This window comes from Aptenodytes forsteri, unplaced genomic scaffold (genome assembly GCF_000699145.1).
Source record: "Aptenodytes forsteri isolate BGI_AS27 unplaced genomic scaffold, ASM69914v1 Scaffold68, whole genome shotgun sequence".
Classification (NCBI taxonomy): Eukaryota; Metazoa; Chordata; class Aves; order Sphenisciformes; family Spheniscidae; genus Aptenodytes; species Aptenodytes forsteri.
In genome coordinates, this window is record NW_008795382.1 from 2,321,185 (window position 1) to 2,337,486 (window position 16,302).

At 49.3% G+C, this 16,302-nt stretch overlaps 1 protein-coding gene across 1 annotated transcript in view; it reads left to right on the forward strand.

The window, feature by feature from the left end:
* The first annotated feature begins 1,010 nt into the window (after positions 1 to 1,010).
* GPSM1 (G-protein signaling modulator 1) overlaps positions 1,011 to 16,302 on the forward strand; it is a 60,281-nt gene continuing 44,989 nt past the window's right edge. The window contains exons 1-9 of the mRNA XM_009280622.1: positions 1,011 to 1,174; positions 4,782 to 5,003; positions 5,546 to 5,681; positions 5,976 to 6,118; positions 7,669 to 7,792; positions 9,000 to 9,115; positions 9,399 to 9,554; positions 11,283 to 11,391; positions 14,403 to 14,529. Of these exons, the coding sequence (XP_009278897.1) occupies positions 1,011 to 1,174; positions 4,782 to 5,003; positions 5,546 to 5,681; positions 5,976 to 6,118; positions 7,669 to 7,792; positions 9,000 to 9,115; positions 9,399 to 9,554; positions 11,283 to 11,391; positions 14,403 to 14,529 (1,297 nt within the window). The remainder of the gene's footprint in view (positions 1,175 to 4,781; positions 5,004 to 5,545; positions 5,682 to 5,975; positions 6,119 to 7,668; positions 7,793 to 8,999; positions 9,116 to 9,398; positions 9,555 to 11,282; positions 11,392 to 14,402; positions 14,530 to 16,302) is intronic.

Below are 16,302 nucleotides of genomic sequence, written 5' to 3' on the forward strand. Positions count from 1 at the left end.
ATTGCATTAACAAGCTCTAGCATCTTAGCTGTGGAAGTAGGAAAAGCAGCTCATGTTCTGCAGTGTCTCTCTTCTGAACCACACCATATGGCCAAGCTCAGCCAAATTACGTTCAGCTTGTCAGCAGTAATTTGCTGGCTCAGAAGGGACTGAATCTTCTTTTCTGGTATTAAGACATGAATAGTAGGTGCTTGCTGAGGTGGTACAGGCCCAGGCATGTTGCCTGTGTGTCAGCCGATAAGAAACTTAATACCTGGGGGGCGGGAGGTAGAGGGCTGTGTCTTCTCAGATGGGGATGTTTTGGAGCCCATTTAAATGGGCAGGGATGTGCTCTGTGGGATCTGCCCTCTCCTGCTTTTCCCCAGTCTGAGAACTGCTCAGATCACTTCTGGAACTTGCAAAGCTTCCTGGGTGGCAGATGGATGAGGCCTCTTTGGAGCGTGTCATACTAACGTGTGCTTCTGCCCAAAGATGACCCTCTTTTGGAGGAACCCTGAGCTCCACACCTGACAAGGAGAGGTTCATAGCAGTAGAAGTCCTTCTGCTCTTGGAGCAAAGAGGCACCAACAAGAATAGTTCATGCGACCGCAGAGGCAAAGTGCTTTGGGAAGAGACTAATTCAGAAAGGAGGGAGCTGCTTGCCTTTGACTCTGGCCATCTTATGGACTCTTCTAGGGCCGTGTTTCTTCTTTGGGTGGTGTGAAAGTATGTGAATGAACCAAGACACTCTCTTGTTCCTGGATTTCAGCTGTGAACTCACCTACCTGGTACCTGAAACCAACAGTGGATGAAGGATATTATATTTCTTAGAGAAAAGAGGACATTACTTTCTCTAGGTGTCTGGAAACAAAAGCAATGCTCCTTTCCCCTTCCCTTTCAAGGGCAGCATACAGAGAGAAAAGGAAGTGTCCCAGATAAACAAAGTTCAGGATTCCAGCAACTTACTGGTAACGTTGCCCCAGCAGATGGAGTGAAAGCTGGAGAGCAGTGCATGTTGTATGGACCTGAAGATGCCATCAGCATCTTCAAAACCCCGGATCCCACCTGTGAACTTAACAGAGAGACCTGTCTGCAAAATTGTTCCAAGTAGACCTCAGCCCCGCTGCTTCCTTCTGCCAGTGGGCTTGGAGCTCTGGGTTTACGTTCAGAAAATGCGTAACCTGCAGAAGAAGAGGTAGGGGAGGGCTCAGGCATGTGCTGTGGGAGGAACTGGGGCTGTAACTTGAGTCTGTCTTTATTCACTGTTTTCCCTTTCCTTTGCCAGTCTGTCAAGGTGGTTCAGGTTGGCTCACTTGAACAGCAGATTTCTGTCTTCTCCTTAAATCGCCCTTCTGGTCTTTTCTTATGGACAGTTGAGCTATGGCCTTTGGAAGCTGTTGTATGTGTAGTGTTTTAGTGTGCTTGAGTTTGTTCGTTGACCTTTGGTTGGTTCCTCTGCCCTTGGCATTGCGTTCCTGAGTGCTTTTAAGCCTGCGGTGACTGAACTGCATGCAAAGTTGCTTCCCAGAACTAGCTGTGGCTGTGGGACCCTGAGGATGTGGGAAGGGCAGGTGGGTTTTAGAAGCGGGTTGTGTTTCTGTTAATAATTGCTATCCTTGACTCTTGTCCCTTTCCATGGCAGCAAAGGCTTGGCAGAGTGCGATGCAGAGAAAAAGTCTCCTCTCCCTTCCCCTTGTTTGCTTAGGTCCCAAACTAAGCAGTGATGTTAATTAGGTAAGTCAGATGCTCTGCAAAGCAGCCTGTTCAAGGACAAACAGACTTTAATTAAAGGCTGCGTGCACTGGAAGGTCATGTCACTGCGTTGTGCCTGAATAGTTGCTATGGGAACACCAGGAAAGCATCCAGAGAGTGTGAGTGTGTGCAAGTGTGTGTGTGTGGGTGTATCAGAACGCTGGCCCCGAGGCACAGATTTCACTTCTAGTTATGTTTCCACTGGCAAATATGGCCTGAGCGAGATGCCACCCTCGGAGTGTGTGGTTGGGTTTTGTTGCTGTAGGGTTTTCTGTGTTGCGGGGATGGGAACCCTCACTTCAAGCTATTCAAATCACACAACAAGTTTGATCTGAGCTAGACTGCAATGCCATGAATTAGGGAAATTGGTCTCCAGCTCAGTTTTTAGGCTGTTTACAGTTGGTGAACTCAGTTCCTTAAAGAGAACCTGGGAAGAGTTTTGTTTGTGTTGAAATTTGAACTGAAATTATTTTGAAATTTGCTTCTGTTTTGGCTGTCTTCTAACTGGAATCCAACGTTAATTCCCGTGTTAGTGGCTCATTCCTGCATTTCAAGTCCTTTAAAGATTCAGCTCTGTTAAGCTGCCTGAATTTAATCTTGCTGATTTCAGTATAAGGTGTTCCTTGTCTTTCTCCAGTCCCAAGCCTTCTTTGAGCTGTTTGGTATGTATCAGCAGAGACTTGTCAATATCCGATGATGACACCAGATAACCACTCTAGTGATCTACAAACCATGAATCTGCCTTGGGACTGATGGAAGTTTGGTATGATCCCCAAATGGGTCCCTCTAATTCAACATGCTGTAGCAGCAGCTCATTCTTACTAATTTTCATGTGGTATAGCAAGAGGATCAGTAGAGAGAAGTTAAACATTTTTAGTATTAACAGTCTTAATATTTTTATTTCCCCTATCAAACAGAAGTTGAGGCAGGGACTGATGCTGCACTAGCACCGCAAGCAGCCTTCTTGCACAAGTAAAATAGCCACTCAAATGTGGGCTTTGCAGTGAGCTTGAAATGAAATATTTGTGTGGGAGTTTGAGGTGGGAGCTCAAATGAGCTGCTTCACAATCCCGTTCTCCCTCTTGTTACTCAGTGGCTTTGGGGACAAATGAACAGTGAGACAGGAGGGGTCACAAGTGTGTCTGGCGGGAGTCTGAAACCAGCTCTTTCGCCTTTTTTGGGGTTGTTTTTTTTGTTTTGTTTGGACAGTCCTTGTGGGTTGTCCTGCTTTGGAGGATGCTGCTGAGTTGCCAAGTGTTGGGTGTTTGGAGCCATACAGAGCCGACTCAGCAGGGAGATTGCCAGGCAAATAAGGTTGGATTTTAGACAGTTTATGCGCTGCTCGTAGAGGAACTGGCTTTGTTTCCTGGCAGCTGAGAAAACGCCATTCTGCCTGTTTGTAGGAAAAATGTACCAGGATTGGTATTTTGTACATGCATCTCCCCGTGCCCCTTCATGGCAGGGGGAGGCAAGTGCTGGGTGCAGACTTGGGCAGAAGATACTGGAGCACGGACCTGGAGCAGGAGGAACTCTGTCCTGAAGTCAGTGTGGACGAGGGGCATGAGGGTGCACGGTGGCAGGTGGTGTCCTTAGGGAGAGAAGCCAAAGCAGCACAGAGTGCCCCAGCTTGGCCAGCACACCTCAGCCTTGGTCTGCAGAGACCCCGTTGCAGGGCCTGGGCCTTGGCTTATCACAAGGGTGGCTTTGGGGGAAGCATATTCTAGGGCTCAGCAGGAAACTGCTGCGGGAGATGTCAGCTGGGCTGCTGCTATTGCAGTGATGATGAGCAAGTTGTTCTCGTAGTCTGGGTACCGCAGTCAAACTTCCCGCAAGTGCTCTTTGAGAACAGAATAGAAATCGCCTTTGGACATTTATTATCTTTTGTCTGACCCTTGCTTTTCTGACTCTGGACAAATGGGCTACGTTTTTTCTGAGCAGATGTCCACCTTTGACCTAGATAGTTTTGACTTGTAAAAATACATTGAGCAGAAATGAAAAAGCCAAAAGGAGCAAAGAGAAGTGTCTGAATAGAGGAGCAGGAACATGCTGTGTCCATCTGCCTCATGAAGGGGCTGGCTTTGCAGCAGGCAAGACACTTCCAAATGTAAGTTTTCAAATGAGTGTTCTGTCCCTTCTGAGAACTGGAGGATACACATGGTCTAACAGGGACAGCTGTAACTTAGAGAGGACTTGGTGGAGCACTCAAAGGAGCATGTTTCCTTTCTCTTGAAGCGGTGTCACTGGTCTCGCTCCTCTCTGCTGGCTTGCAGAGCACTCACTGACAGCACGGCATGCACCATTGCCAAAGGCGTCGAGAAATGCAAGGGAGAAAAGCTAACCTGGAGGCTAATGTGCAGAGTGCCTGTGGAAAAAGTGACAGCAGGGGAGTTAATGAAAAGCAGACACCGAGCACTAGAAGCTGCTCGGTCAAGACATTCTGCACAGTCCAGGGTTTTCTCTGGTATCCAATAAAAATGTGTTACAATTTGGCTACCCTCTCTGTTACCCCAGGGAAAGTGGTGCAGGCGTGAATAGCCTGGGGTATGTGGTTTCTGTGCTGAGCACCGCCTGGAAGAAGAGCAGATGCCATGTTACTCTTGTGATGTGAATGTGCGTCTTGAGAGCCAGGAGCCCTGAGTTTCTTGTCCAGATTCCTACCGGGAACCCAGGGGCTGCCTTTGGCCATTTGCCCATGCGGTCTGTAAACCTGGATGTTCCTGTGTCTCATGCCTAGGAGGTTGGTTTCTTAGAGGGGCTGAGTGCCCGCCATGTCCACTGAAAGCTGGTGTCCACATGCTGAGGTGTGCCAGCTGCGTGTCCCCGAGTTAGTATCACACAAACAGTGTTTGACCCGGGCTGGTGCCTTAGTGCTTGGGGCTGAATGTAGAGAGGCAGCTGCTGCCTGGAGGGTGGCTCCCTCCAGGGGTTTTTTGTAGTTTTTTTTCTGGTGCAGTGAGGTGTACAATGAAGTAAACTGTTTAATCATTGCATAGCAGTGTGGGTGCACTGCAGTCTAACTCCTCTAGAAATGACGGTCTTGCTTTTGGCAGAATGGAGGCATCCTGCCTGGAACTGGCCCTGGAAGGAGAGCGCTTGTGCAAGGCTGGGGACTTCAAAGCTGGGGCAGCCTTCTTCGAAGCAGCGGTGCAGGTGGGGACAGAGGACTTGAAGACTCTCAGTGCCATCTACAGTCAGCTGGGCAATGCCTATTTCTACCTAAAGGAGTACTCCAAGGCCCTGGAGTACCATAAACATGACCTTACCCTGGCTAGGTAAGCATGTCAGCAGTGCTTTGTCCTAATTAGACACAACCTGTCAGGGCTTGAGCGAAGGCAAGTTCTGTGGGGTCTGAACCCAGCAGCCTGAGGGAATCTGCCCCAGAAATAGGCATCCAAAACTAGCCCTGAGGGTGACTGTCCTGTGGAGAACTCAGGAGGCAACAAGAATGGGCTGGCCACCTTCAGAGCAGGGAGGTGGAGAAAGGGATATGGATGTGAGGGAGGGTGCTTGGAGCAAGAGCAGGGCAATGTCCAGTTCTCCTATCCCCAGGTACTCACTGTAAGTACACCTGAAGTCATTAGAGCAGCTCACCTGAGACAGCAAAAAACCAAGAATCTGTCATCAAAATTGAAAGCGCTTTTATGAAGCGTTCCAGTCAGGCGTGTGTGCTGGGAAGTGCTGGATGTGGTGTACGTACCATGCAGTGCTTGCTGCAGCTTGGCTCACTGCAGCTTGAATTCTGCCTCCAATAGTTGGTGAACAAAAGCCTGTGAGCTCTTTAACACCTCTCCTCTTTCCTCCGGTCATCTTGTAGAACCATCGGGGACCGCGTTGGAGAAGCCAAGGCAAGTGGCAACCTCGGGAATACACTGAAAATACTTGGGCAGTTTGATGAAGCTGTTGTTTGTTGCCAGAGACACTTGGACATTTCTCAGGAGCAGGGAGACAAGGTAATTGGTTCATGGCATCCAACAGGAAATACTTCCTAGCTTTAACAGTAATCTGTCTGCAAGTCAGTAAACGTGATATGGTGAAGGTGGGCTTTGGAAGGAGGTGGAGTGTAAAGCTCTCCCTTCTGGCTGCATCACACCACGCTGCTGACAGTAACAGCTGCCGTGACAGTGAAGATGGGGAAAGGAAAATGTGGGCCTCCTGGCTTTGACCATCTCTGCCCGGCAACAGAAAGGTCCATATTGGGATGTGAAGTGTAATACCTTGCTGCTCCCTGTTCTTCCTCCCTTTAGGTAGGTGAAGCCAGAGCACTCTATAATATAGGAAATGTTTACCATGCAAAGGGAAAGCACTTATCTTGGAACATGGCCCAAGACCCAGGCTACCTGCCTCAAGAAGTCAAGGAGACGCTACAGAAAGCTTCAGAATATTATGAGTAAGTATTCAAGCTTGGCCAACCCTTCTTCCTGCAGGGGAACAGGGCTGGTCAGGCATCAGTGATTGCTAAAATGCACACAGGTACACCTTTGCTGAGCTCATCCTGCTCAGATCATAATCAGTATTTGTGGTGTTCCTGTTCTGTTGACAGCTTTCAGGGTCTGCAGGTTAGCTGAGCTCTAATAATGGTTAGGCTAATGATAGCTGTATGGAGTGCAAGATGACAATTTTTACTGAGTCCTGTTGGAAGCATTTCTCATAGGGGGGATTTGTTTCCTGGGCCACTGAGGATGTGGAAGCTCTGGAAGATGTTGGTTGCAAAGAGTGAGACTGTGGTCTCAGTGTTGTTGAAAATCAGGCTGCCGAATGAGATTTTGCATGTTTTAATGAATTAGGAATATTCCTCTGAGATGCCGAGTTACGATGGCAAATCAATCTCAAGGAATGTGAGAGAGGGACTGCAAGCTTTTATAAAATTAGAGCTAAAATTCATCCTGGCATTGCCTTGGTAAAACTCAGTGTAGTTTGAAGTATGATCATGCAATTAAGTTCAATAGTCTGCTCCTTCTCAGAGCTGTATTTGGAAGCTAAACTATTAGCTCCTGTAGCCCCTGCTGCTCTCTGCTGGCCTTGATGAGAATAGATCCCTGTGTGTCTCCATTGCTGGGGCCACGAACAGAGACTCTCCTTCACCCAAGGGAAGAGGCTTTCTCTTGAAGTCCTGGTTGTCCTTCTCATGGATCTGTAGTTTATCTGGCTTGTAACATCCTTCCCTTTCCTAAATAGTTTCGGAGATCGCTCTGATGTCCCACACAGGAAGGTTGTCACCAGACTTTTGGGCTAATGTTTTTCTCCTTGTACTTCAGAGTTTTGCTTCAATTGTGCAGGGTTTTTTTAAGTAGCCTTTCTAAATGAAGAGAATGACAAGATCTTATATCTGTCCTCTCATATCTGAGGATGTGATAGTGCCTATATATAGCTCACCATCCTTTTTGCAAAGAATGGTGCGTGTAGCATAGCCAGTGGGTAAATTTGTGCCAGCTGAGAGCTCTGTGCTTCCCTATGTGTGCTGTATGTGTAAAGGGGGGAAAAAACAAGGTAAAGAAATGCTGGGAGGCGCCATGAGCAGAGCCCTGGCATGGGACTGTGGATCTTGCCCCATCCTGCTGTAGGTAATCTCCTTTCTCCTATGCTCCTGGTTCTCCCCTGTACAGTGGGGTGGCCATTTATTTCATGTGGGATCCCATCAGAGCATCGGTGTGTGAGCATTTGTGCAGTTCCTGTACACAGCTGCAGGTTGCCTGAGGTTGAGAGGACAGCAGGGACTTACACTGCTGGATCTGCACAAGCTCCCAGAGCTGCAGCTAGCATAGATCACCAGATTTTCACCTGCCAAGGGGTGACTGTGCACAGGACAGGCGGCTGGGGAGGGGAAATGCCTTCTCCAGGGTTAGCTCTCCTTTCTTTATGGTGCAAGTTTCTTTGCTGTGTCTCCTGCAGAGTGTGTTTGCTGTGTCTCACCAGATGTACTGCTCTGATTTCTTTCAGGAGGAACCTGTCCCTAGTGAAGGAGCTGGGGGACAGAGCTGCGCAGGGCCGTGCGTATGGCAACCTCGGCAACACCCAGTACTTACTTGGCAACTTCAGTGAAGCTATAGCCTTCCACAAGGAGGTAGGAAACCACTGTGCCTTCCTCCTGGGGTCAGGGGCTGAGTCTGGCTGTTGGGGAGCAGCCTGCCTTCTCACCACAGCCCAGGAAGTACAGGGAGGCGTTTGCCCCCAGCTGTTTTTTCTCCCTCCTGTGTGTACCTCAGGGTCTGGCCCTGCTGTACTAACTCACGCTGGGCAACATCTTACTCCAGTCCCCATCAGCACCTAATGAGCAGCTTGATGGAAGGGTGCTGTTGGCTTGGAAACCAAAGGAGATACCTAAGGGCAAATTGCAGCTGGGCCTAGCAAGGGCTTTTCTGCTTTTAATTTGTATTGGTGTAAATGTTAAGCCATGACTTTAATTAAGCTGCTGAAAGAGCTGTTGATCAGGAATAAATGTTGCTTGTAGAACATAATAACTTTCTGTAAAGCTTTACAGAGCGGTGAGGTGATACAGTCCCTGTCTCAATTCAAATGCAATTCAGCTTCTAGTTCAGAATACATACCAGTTTCCTTGCAGTGGAAGGTGCTCAGCACCTTGGAAAGTCAGCCCTGTTACAGCTCTTCGGATTTTTTTGAATGCTGGGGGACAGCAGCCAGCAGTGCTGTGGGAGAAGGGGCTTGAAAGGGGCAGGAAGACTCTGTGCAGTATTTGCGACCAGGAGCAGGTACTGCAAAGTGGAGGGTGAGAGGTGAGGAAGCGTGGGGAGCAGGGGGATGTGAGAGGAGAGGCAGGACTGAGGTGCAGGCAGGGGCAGAAGTCTGCGGAGCAGCTGCTGCGCAGACAGTGAGGTGGAGTGCACACACGTGCATGTTCATTCTGTGCCACAGCACCGCACAAAGTGACAGCCTTGTTCCTGCACATTAGTCTGCTGATCAACCACATCTCTCCACAGCCTGACCTACAGCTCTTCATTCTCCTATTTATTCAGCTGTTGAAGTATGTGTGTGACTCCTTTTGCGCTTTAGCTAGAGATGTGTACTGATGAGGCTGGAGTAGGAGTTGGAGGAGGATGCGACATTACTCCCGCTTTTCCAAAGGCCCTTCCTGCTCCTGAATTGCAAAAGAGAGAGGTTTCCTGCTGCTGCCTCCAGCCCTGACTGGCACAGGCACCGCTACCTTGCTGGGTGGGAGCTTTGCAAAACGAAGTTAATCTCCCAGAAAAGTTGCTGTGTAACAGAAACCCGGCAATGGCCAGCCTGTACTCACTAATCTGTGTCTGCTGCAGCGCCTTGCTATTGCTAAGGAGTTTGGGGACAAGGCAGCCGAGCGGAGAGCGTACAGCAACCTGGGCAATGCGCACATCTTCCTTGGGAGGTTTGACATCTCTGCTGAGTACTACAAGTAAGTGCCAGGGGCTAAGGCAGACTCAGGGCAGATGTTCCCTGGAAATCCTGACCTATTGCAGTGAATTCATAGGCTCAGGGGGATGTGACAAGGGACCTGGAGGCCAATTGCATGTGTGGTGCTCAGCAGTGGCGAGTAATACAGCCACCTGACAGTCAGCCTGCAGGGTGTTACAGGCATCACCTTCAACGCAGCACACGCCAAAGTGGTGACTTTCCTGTCGCCTTGCAGAGGTGCCCTACAGTGACCAGGTCTCTTCGTTTCCACGTGTTCCATGCAGGAAAACTCTCCAGCTCTCCAGACAACTCAAAGATCAAGCAGTAGAAGCCCAGGCTTGCTACAGTCTTGGAAACACGTACACGCTGCTTCAAGACTATGAAAGAGCAATCGAGTACCATCTAAAACACCTGGTGATAGCACAGGAGCTGGGAGACAGGTAAGGGACTGCCTCAGGAGATGGTGTCTCTGCTCTGGTGGGTTCAGAGCACTGACCCTTCCCTGTTGACTTATTGTTCTGTACTGCTGGGGTTAAACAGCAGTGACATGTATTCTTGAAAGTCTTTAGAAATCTCTCAGAACCCAGGCCTTAGTCCAGTCATCTGTCAAAAGTGTAACATGATTGATGCCTTTAATGTGTCATTCAAACCTGTGTGCCCTTAATGCTATGTCTGCGTGGGCTGAGTGAGATTTCTAATAAGAGGTACTTCAAGAAAATGCATTGTATTCAGCACTTTGCCATGTGGCTACTGCTGTTTTATCCCAGACGGGCCCCTCTAAAGCTCCATCAAGTTCACAAAAATTGTATCTCCCTTAGAAACTGTGTGGGTAGGGCGTGCATACATGCCACTTTGTCCTGTTGCTCTGAGATGATGCTGGAAACTTCCATGTAGAAACAAATGATGTTACACAGAGCAGGTGGAGATGATATATATTGCTTCTTGGCCTCATTTCTTCTTCTTTAGGAGGCTTGGCCTCATTTTTTTTTTAATTTTTTAAAATATTTTTTTGAGAGGTTGGTTCCTTTTTCCTGGATAACTCTCGCTGTGATTCTGGAGCCTTCCTGCAGCTTAAGTGACTTGACTTTGCAGCCACCTTGTTCAGTGTTACTGCTGATGGCTCTTGGGAAGCTGGGTGTCCTCCACTAGATGGAGCAGAGACATTAAAATGGGAGCTCTGTGGCACTATCCGGGCAGTATCTGCTCAGAGAAGGTATAATCCCACCCAAGGGTGAATCATGCTGTGGGGGTGCAGGCCTGTGGGCTCCTGCATTTCTGGGAACACACCCTATGAGCAGAAGGTATTGAACAGTGTGACAAGAGAAATGTTTAAATGCTGATCAACCCGCCCAAACCTCTGAAAAGGGAGTTGCAGTCACGCTGAACCTCCCCCTGCGCCCCCATGTGCTTTTTTTATCCCGTCACCCCCCACATCTGCTCGTTTGCAGAGCTGAGCAGGCTCTGATGAGCAGTAGGTCTCTGCCTGCTTGTGCAAACAGGTGCTGAAACCTGCTCCAGAGACACCTTGGTGTCTGGTGCGGGCTGGCTGCACTCGGGGGCAGGTTTCACATTTGCCTGCTTTCTCTGGCTTCTGAAAACAATAAGCAGCACCCTGGAGGCCTTGTGGAAATAGGTCAATATTTGCTTGGCTGTTTCATGCAGTTCCAGTTTGTGCATGCATCCCAGGTGATACAGTGCTGGTATTTAGCAGGAGAATGTTGCATGCCTGCAATAGTTCCTTCTTGCCATGTTCTTGTTAATCTAGCTCTGGGCTGTTGAAGAAAAGGATTTTACATGCCCTCTTGATGCATTGTGCACCTCTGGAGAGGAAGCCTTGCTGTGAGAGGTGGAAGCTGGACAGGAGCTCTGGCTTCTGCTCTCAGGCTGGTGCTCACAAATGAAGCCACACCATTCTGGGCCCTTGTAACACTGTGGATGCAGGCCCATTTCTGAGGCTGTTGCTCATACCCTGATCTCACTGACCCCCAGCATAAGAAGGGTTTAAGACGTACAGTGCATCTCATTTTCCTTTGCAGAATCTTTCTGTAGGTGGAAGCATAGCTAGGAGGACTGGCTGTCGGTGCTCTCGAGAAGGAGGCCCTGAAAGGGCTGCTGTACTGCTGGGTTTTGCCCAGCATTTCTGTGGTTCACAGTTTCCTGTTTTGCAGGGTGGGAGAAGGAAGAGCCTGCTGGAGTCTCGGAAATGCCTATGTCTCCCTGGGGAGCCATGAACAAGCTTTGCACTTTGCAAGGAAACATCTTGAAATCTCCCAGGAGGTAACAGAAGCTGGTTCAGATCAGAGGGAATCAGTCCTCCCTGTTGAGAGACTTTATTTTATGCCAATAAGTTGTATTAATGCAGTTCTTCTCTTACTATGACTGCTCTGGAAAGCCCTTGTCTATGTGCTGTTTCAATGGTGTCTTCAGGAACTGCAGAACTTGGCTAGAAAATATTTTTATGGTGGGCTCCCAGCCTTCCCCTTAATTAATTACAGCTAATACATTTGCTGTACTACATTGCTCTTAACTGATATTCCTCGGTGAGAAAGGGCCTGGGGACTAGTTGTCTAGTCTGCTGGCCAAGGTGTTGTGCACCCAGCTGGTATGAAGGAACTCGGATACCTCTTGGTGTGCGGTCTGTTAGTAAGACTCCCCACACAAGGCTGTGAGATCCTGACCGAGATGGACCTTGTGATTCTAGCTGTCGTCTGACCCGATTTGCTGGCAAGTTAAGTACCTGGAGAAAACAAGGCCAGCTTCTACCCAGCGGCTGGGTGCTCTAAACCTGCTGTATTTTGCACTGCAACGGAGTGTACGTGTGACAAGTTATTTCCTCTCAGTAGAGCTGGCGGGGGGTCCCAGCTGTGAGGTCGTAAACTCTAGCATTGTCCTAATACAGTCGATTGCTGATGCTGGATGAGTGCAGCCTGCAGCTAGCCCTATACCGCTGCTGCAGCATTTGGGGTTTCATGCGTGCAGCTACTCTGGTTTTCACAGGTGTGCTTGCTCAGCTTTCTTGGTGCAAGAACATATGGCATTTTTAGGTGGCTCAGAAGTACAGAAAGCAAGAATTCCATTGTTTGCTCTTTCCAGTGTGTTATGAGGAAATCGGCCGTGGCCTCTTTAGTCTTCCTCAGATGAAGAAATTGCTCTGAAGCACTAATTGAAATCACCACATGTAAGGGCTTCGTGTGTTCTCCTGCCTGTCTGTTAGGTTGGCTAACTCTTGGGGTAGGGCTGACATACCAGCCTAATTATGTATTTAATTATACTTATCAGACATGCAGAAGAAATACTGTTCTTTGGCATTGTACATTTTAGGACAAAGTAACTTTTCCAGCTTTAGTCTGCTAGGACTGTTGCAGCGCGGGGCTGATTACTCAGAACCAGATGGCAGCTCGGCAATGTGCAGCGCAGATGTGAGGGGTGGTGGGACGACAGGAGCAGTAGTGGTCCTGGTGACTTCTAGGGGTGGAGGGGAAACCCAACAGGGTGGGGGTTCACAGTGATGTTCTCATTCTGGGGTGATGGCTGTGATTACAGGGCATGTCAGGAGTAGGTTACTCATGGCAAGTGGCTAATAAACTCCCCCACATCGTTAATTATGGAGCTGTGCAGAGACTGTCTGCTTGTGAGGAGAGCCCGCATTAGCTGCTAGCAGCTAGTGATTCTATTCTAAAGCTGATGGTTTATTTTAACCTTGGGAACCAAGTGAGCTGCTTGTGCTGTTGTGGCACGCACCAGTGTTTTGCCCAGGAATAAACCTAGTGAAGTTAAAGCTTTGCACAGTAATGTGTTTAGCTCGCTTCCCATCACCCTTTCCCCCTTCTACCCTGACATAAATCTGATGGTGCCATTTGAATCCAAATGAAATTTGCTCAGGGTAAGCATGTTGGAAGCTGCTGCAGGGTGATCAGAGGTTACTGGAAAATTTCTTCTGAAACAGCCAGAGTGAAGGATGTGTACCTAAAAGCCTTGGAAGCTGTCCCAGCTCTCGGACACTGCTCCGGAGCACCTTTCCCATCTCTGCATGTGTCGGGGGTTCCTGGGAAACAGATATCTGAGCTGAGGGCAGAAAACGGGGCTCTGCTACGGGGTGTGTGTGGTAGGCCCTGCCTAGAATCGTTGTCCTGCCAGTGTGTTCCTCTGATATTAGTAGGGCCTTGGAGCGGAGCTGGAATAAGTGGAAGTCGGGGAAGCATTGAACAGAGCATCAAGGACTGCGAGACCTAACCAGGACATAGTAATTTCTCTGGAGATGATGTCAACAGCAAATCTCTTGTAATTGGCAGGGGATTTATGCCTGATAAGCTGTTTGATCTGCCTCCCTTTACTAGTGCTTGGGGCTTTGTCATAAATAGTATGCGGATTTATGATTTTGTTCTAGGATGGCTCACGCTGCAGTCTATATCGAAGGACCACAAAAGAGCTGTTGCAAGGCATTTAATAGGGAGTCAGGCCTCTCCAAGGAAACAGCCAAGGTCTTCCTCTGTAACAGAGGCTGCCATTCCTCTAAAGATTAGAGGCTGTTTCTGAGTGACCTCTCTGTGTTTGCTGGTGATATGCAGCACAGTAATTTTCTTGTTTGGTTAAACTTTGAGGAGGGCCCAGCAGCAATGTCTTATAACTCCCCATTTTAAATAGCAAGAGCTGCTTGAAAGATCTCTTCCTGAACACGTAATGTTGTCTTCCTCAGCCTCAGGCCAGTGAGAGATGGAAATTTGGAAAAATTTGGACTCCAAAAGATTTTGGAGTCTTGTGTGGGTAGATCCCTAGGAACAACTCAAAGCTGTATGGGCCTGAGCCAGGAGAGAAGGGCTTTCAGAGCATCCAAGCCCCGAGTGTGACACTGCCCACGTGGCTGATAGTAGTGTGGCTGTCTGGTGCTCAGTAACTATGGAAATACTTGAGGAAGGGGGCTGAGAGTTTCAGGGCTCTCTGCCAAGCTATATGCGGCTACAGGACGGACCAGATGTGCACATTTACCTCTGTCCCAGTTCTGTAGCAGTGGGTGAGCTGTGCCCCCTCAGTTCCTTGTACCGAACTCCACAGAAAGGCGTTTTGAGGTGCAGCCAGTATGCAGCACAGCATGCATGGACCCTCTCCCAAACTAGAACTGAGGAATAGTTTTGGAGAGTTGCTGTATGGTCTCTCAAGGTGTCTCCAAGCTCTCTTCTGGCTGGCTGTGTGTTTGCTTTGATATGGGACTGGCAAACCCTTTGGTAGGGGCTGTTTGCTTAGAGCATGTTGCCTTTTAACCAGCTGCCCTGTTGGTTTTCACCCTGTAGATCGGGGACCGGAATGGTGAGCTGACAGCACAGGTGAACATGGCCCAGCTCAAGTCGGCCCTTGGCTTGGGCCCCGGGGATGAGGACGTGGGTGCAGCTCATCACTATTCTGGCTATGAAGCACAAGGTGAGTTTCTGGGCTTTTGCTGGCATTGAAAGGTCTCATGAGAGATGTGGTATGGTGCGTGGGGAGGGGAGGTGTTTACAAGTGGGCAACATGTGAGGAAATACGAATGCCAGAGCAAGATGAGGCTATCAAATGCCTTTACTAGAAAGGAGACTGCGGTATGTTTGCTCTGTGCTTTCCATAAGTTGCAAGGGCAGGGAAGGATCCATCCCACAAAGGGCACAGAATGAGTTAATGGACTTAATCTGCATTGGAAATGAAATTCCACGTGCCAAGCAGCAAATCAGCTTTTGTCTCTTTTAAAACTCTGCAGGGCCCTTTTAACTGATTTGACTGATAAAGCAAGCTTTCAAAAGGTGACTGGCAGGGAATTTTGGCTGCTTTCTTCTGATTAGCACCCAAGGAACAAGCCTACAGCATGGGCTGAAGGCAGGTTGTGAGCATCAGCGCGCTGGGTGCTGTCTCACCCCTGGAACACCTGCAGTGATGCCCAACTTGGAAATAAAGATGTGGCAAGACTTGGTCACGGCAGGCAAAATGGCTTTACTCACCGCACTGGGCCCTGGGTCATTCTGCTTCCGCTCCCCAGGGAGCAGGAGAGCACAGCTGAGTGCTCGCCACAGCACGCTGCAGCCTGCCAGCCTGACGTGTCCCCAGCTCGGGGACTGTCTGCCTGTCCTGGAACTGCCCACTGCAGACATTTGTGGGTGCCTGGCATGGGGCGCTTCCAGCTGGTTGCTCTTGTTGCTGTAGACAGACTTATTAATTCACACAGACGAAACTGCATCCCGGGAGGTGCTGGCTGATTAAATATGACCTTGTTAGCGCAAACATGTTTTCTCAGGCGGTGTGTTCTCTTTCCTGTTGGTAGAACTGGCGTAGAGAAGATGATGCTCAGGTTGAGGCATGGTATTCTGGGAGGGAGAAAGGCTGGTTGTGCGTGTTTGCTCTCTGTATTGATCTTGAAGGTGTAGCCTGCTACGTCAGTGCTAAATCTTTTCCCGAAAAGTCAAGGTGTTGCTGAGGGAGCCAGCGTGCCCTGCCGTGCCCCATCAGGAGCTGCACTGGAGCTACGGCTGCCCGAGTCTCCTTTCGCGCATCAGGTCTATCTTTATAACTGCTGGGAAACTTATTAGCTAGGACCTTCTGTTCATTCCTGGCACCTCGTTAGGTGCTTCCTTTTGGCAAATTATTTTGCTTTGTAAGGGGAACAGGAAATTAACCTTGATGTTGCTGCTGCTTCTGGGACAGAGTGAAGTGTGGAGGGAAACAAGCTGATGGGGTGCCAGGTCCCTCGGGCTGGGGAACGGAGGGGTGCAGGAGGGCAGCGCCAAGGACCACATGGGCATGAGAGCGCTGCATGCCGAGACACGTTTGACTGGATGCTTGAGCGTATTGTGTGGAAGAGCTGCAGTGGGAAGGAGTCGGGCCAGATTTATCTGGGAGAGGGGCTCTGCAGCTCTGACTGTATTGCATAACCAGGAGTGCACAGCCTTTTCTTAGCTGGAAATAATTAAAAAAAAAAAGAGCGAGAGGGTCTCTGCTCTCATAACACTCCTCACTGAATCTGAGCTTGAACGCAACCTGCTATGGACTGATCTGGTGTGCCAATGCAGGCGGGACAGTGTGCCTTAGGGGTCAGGGAGGGTCTCGATCCGAGCAGAACCCCTCTTGAGGAGGGCTGAGCCTGACATGTGGCAGTGTCCCCCACATGGGCGGTGACACAGCCCCACTGACCGCATGTCACAGCATGAGACTTGGAGAGCATGCAGC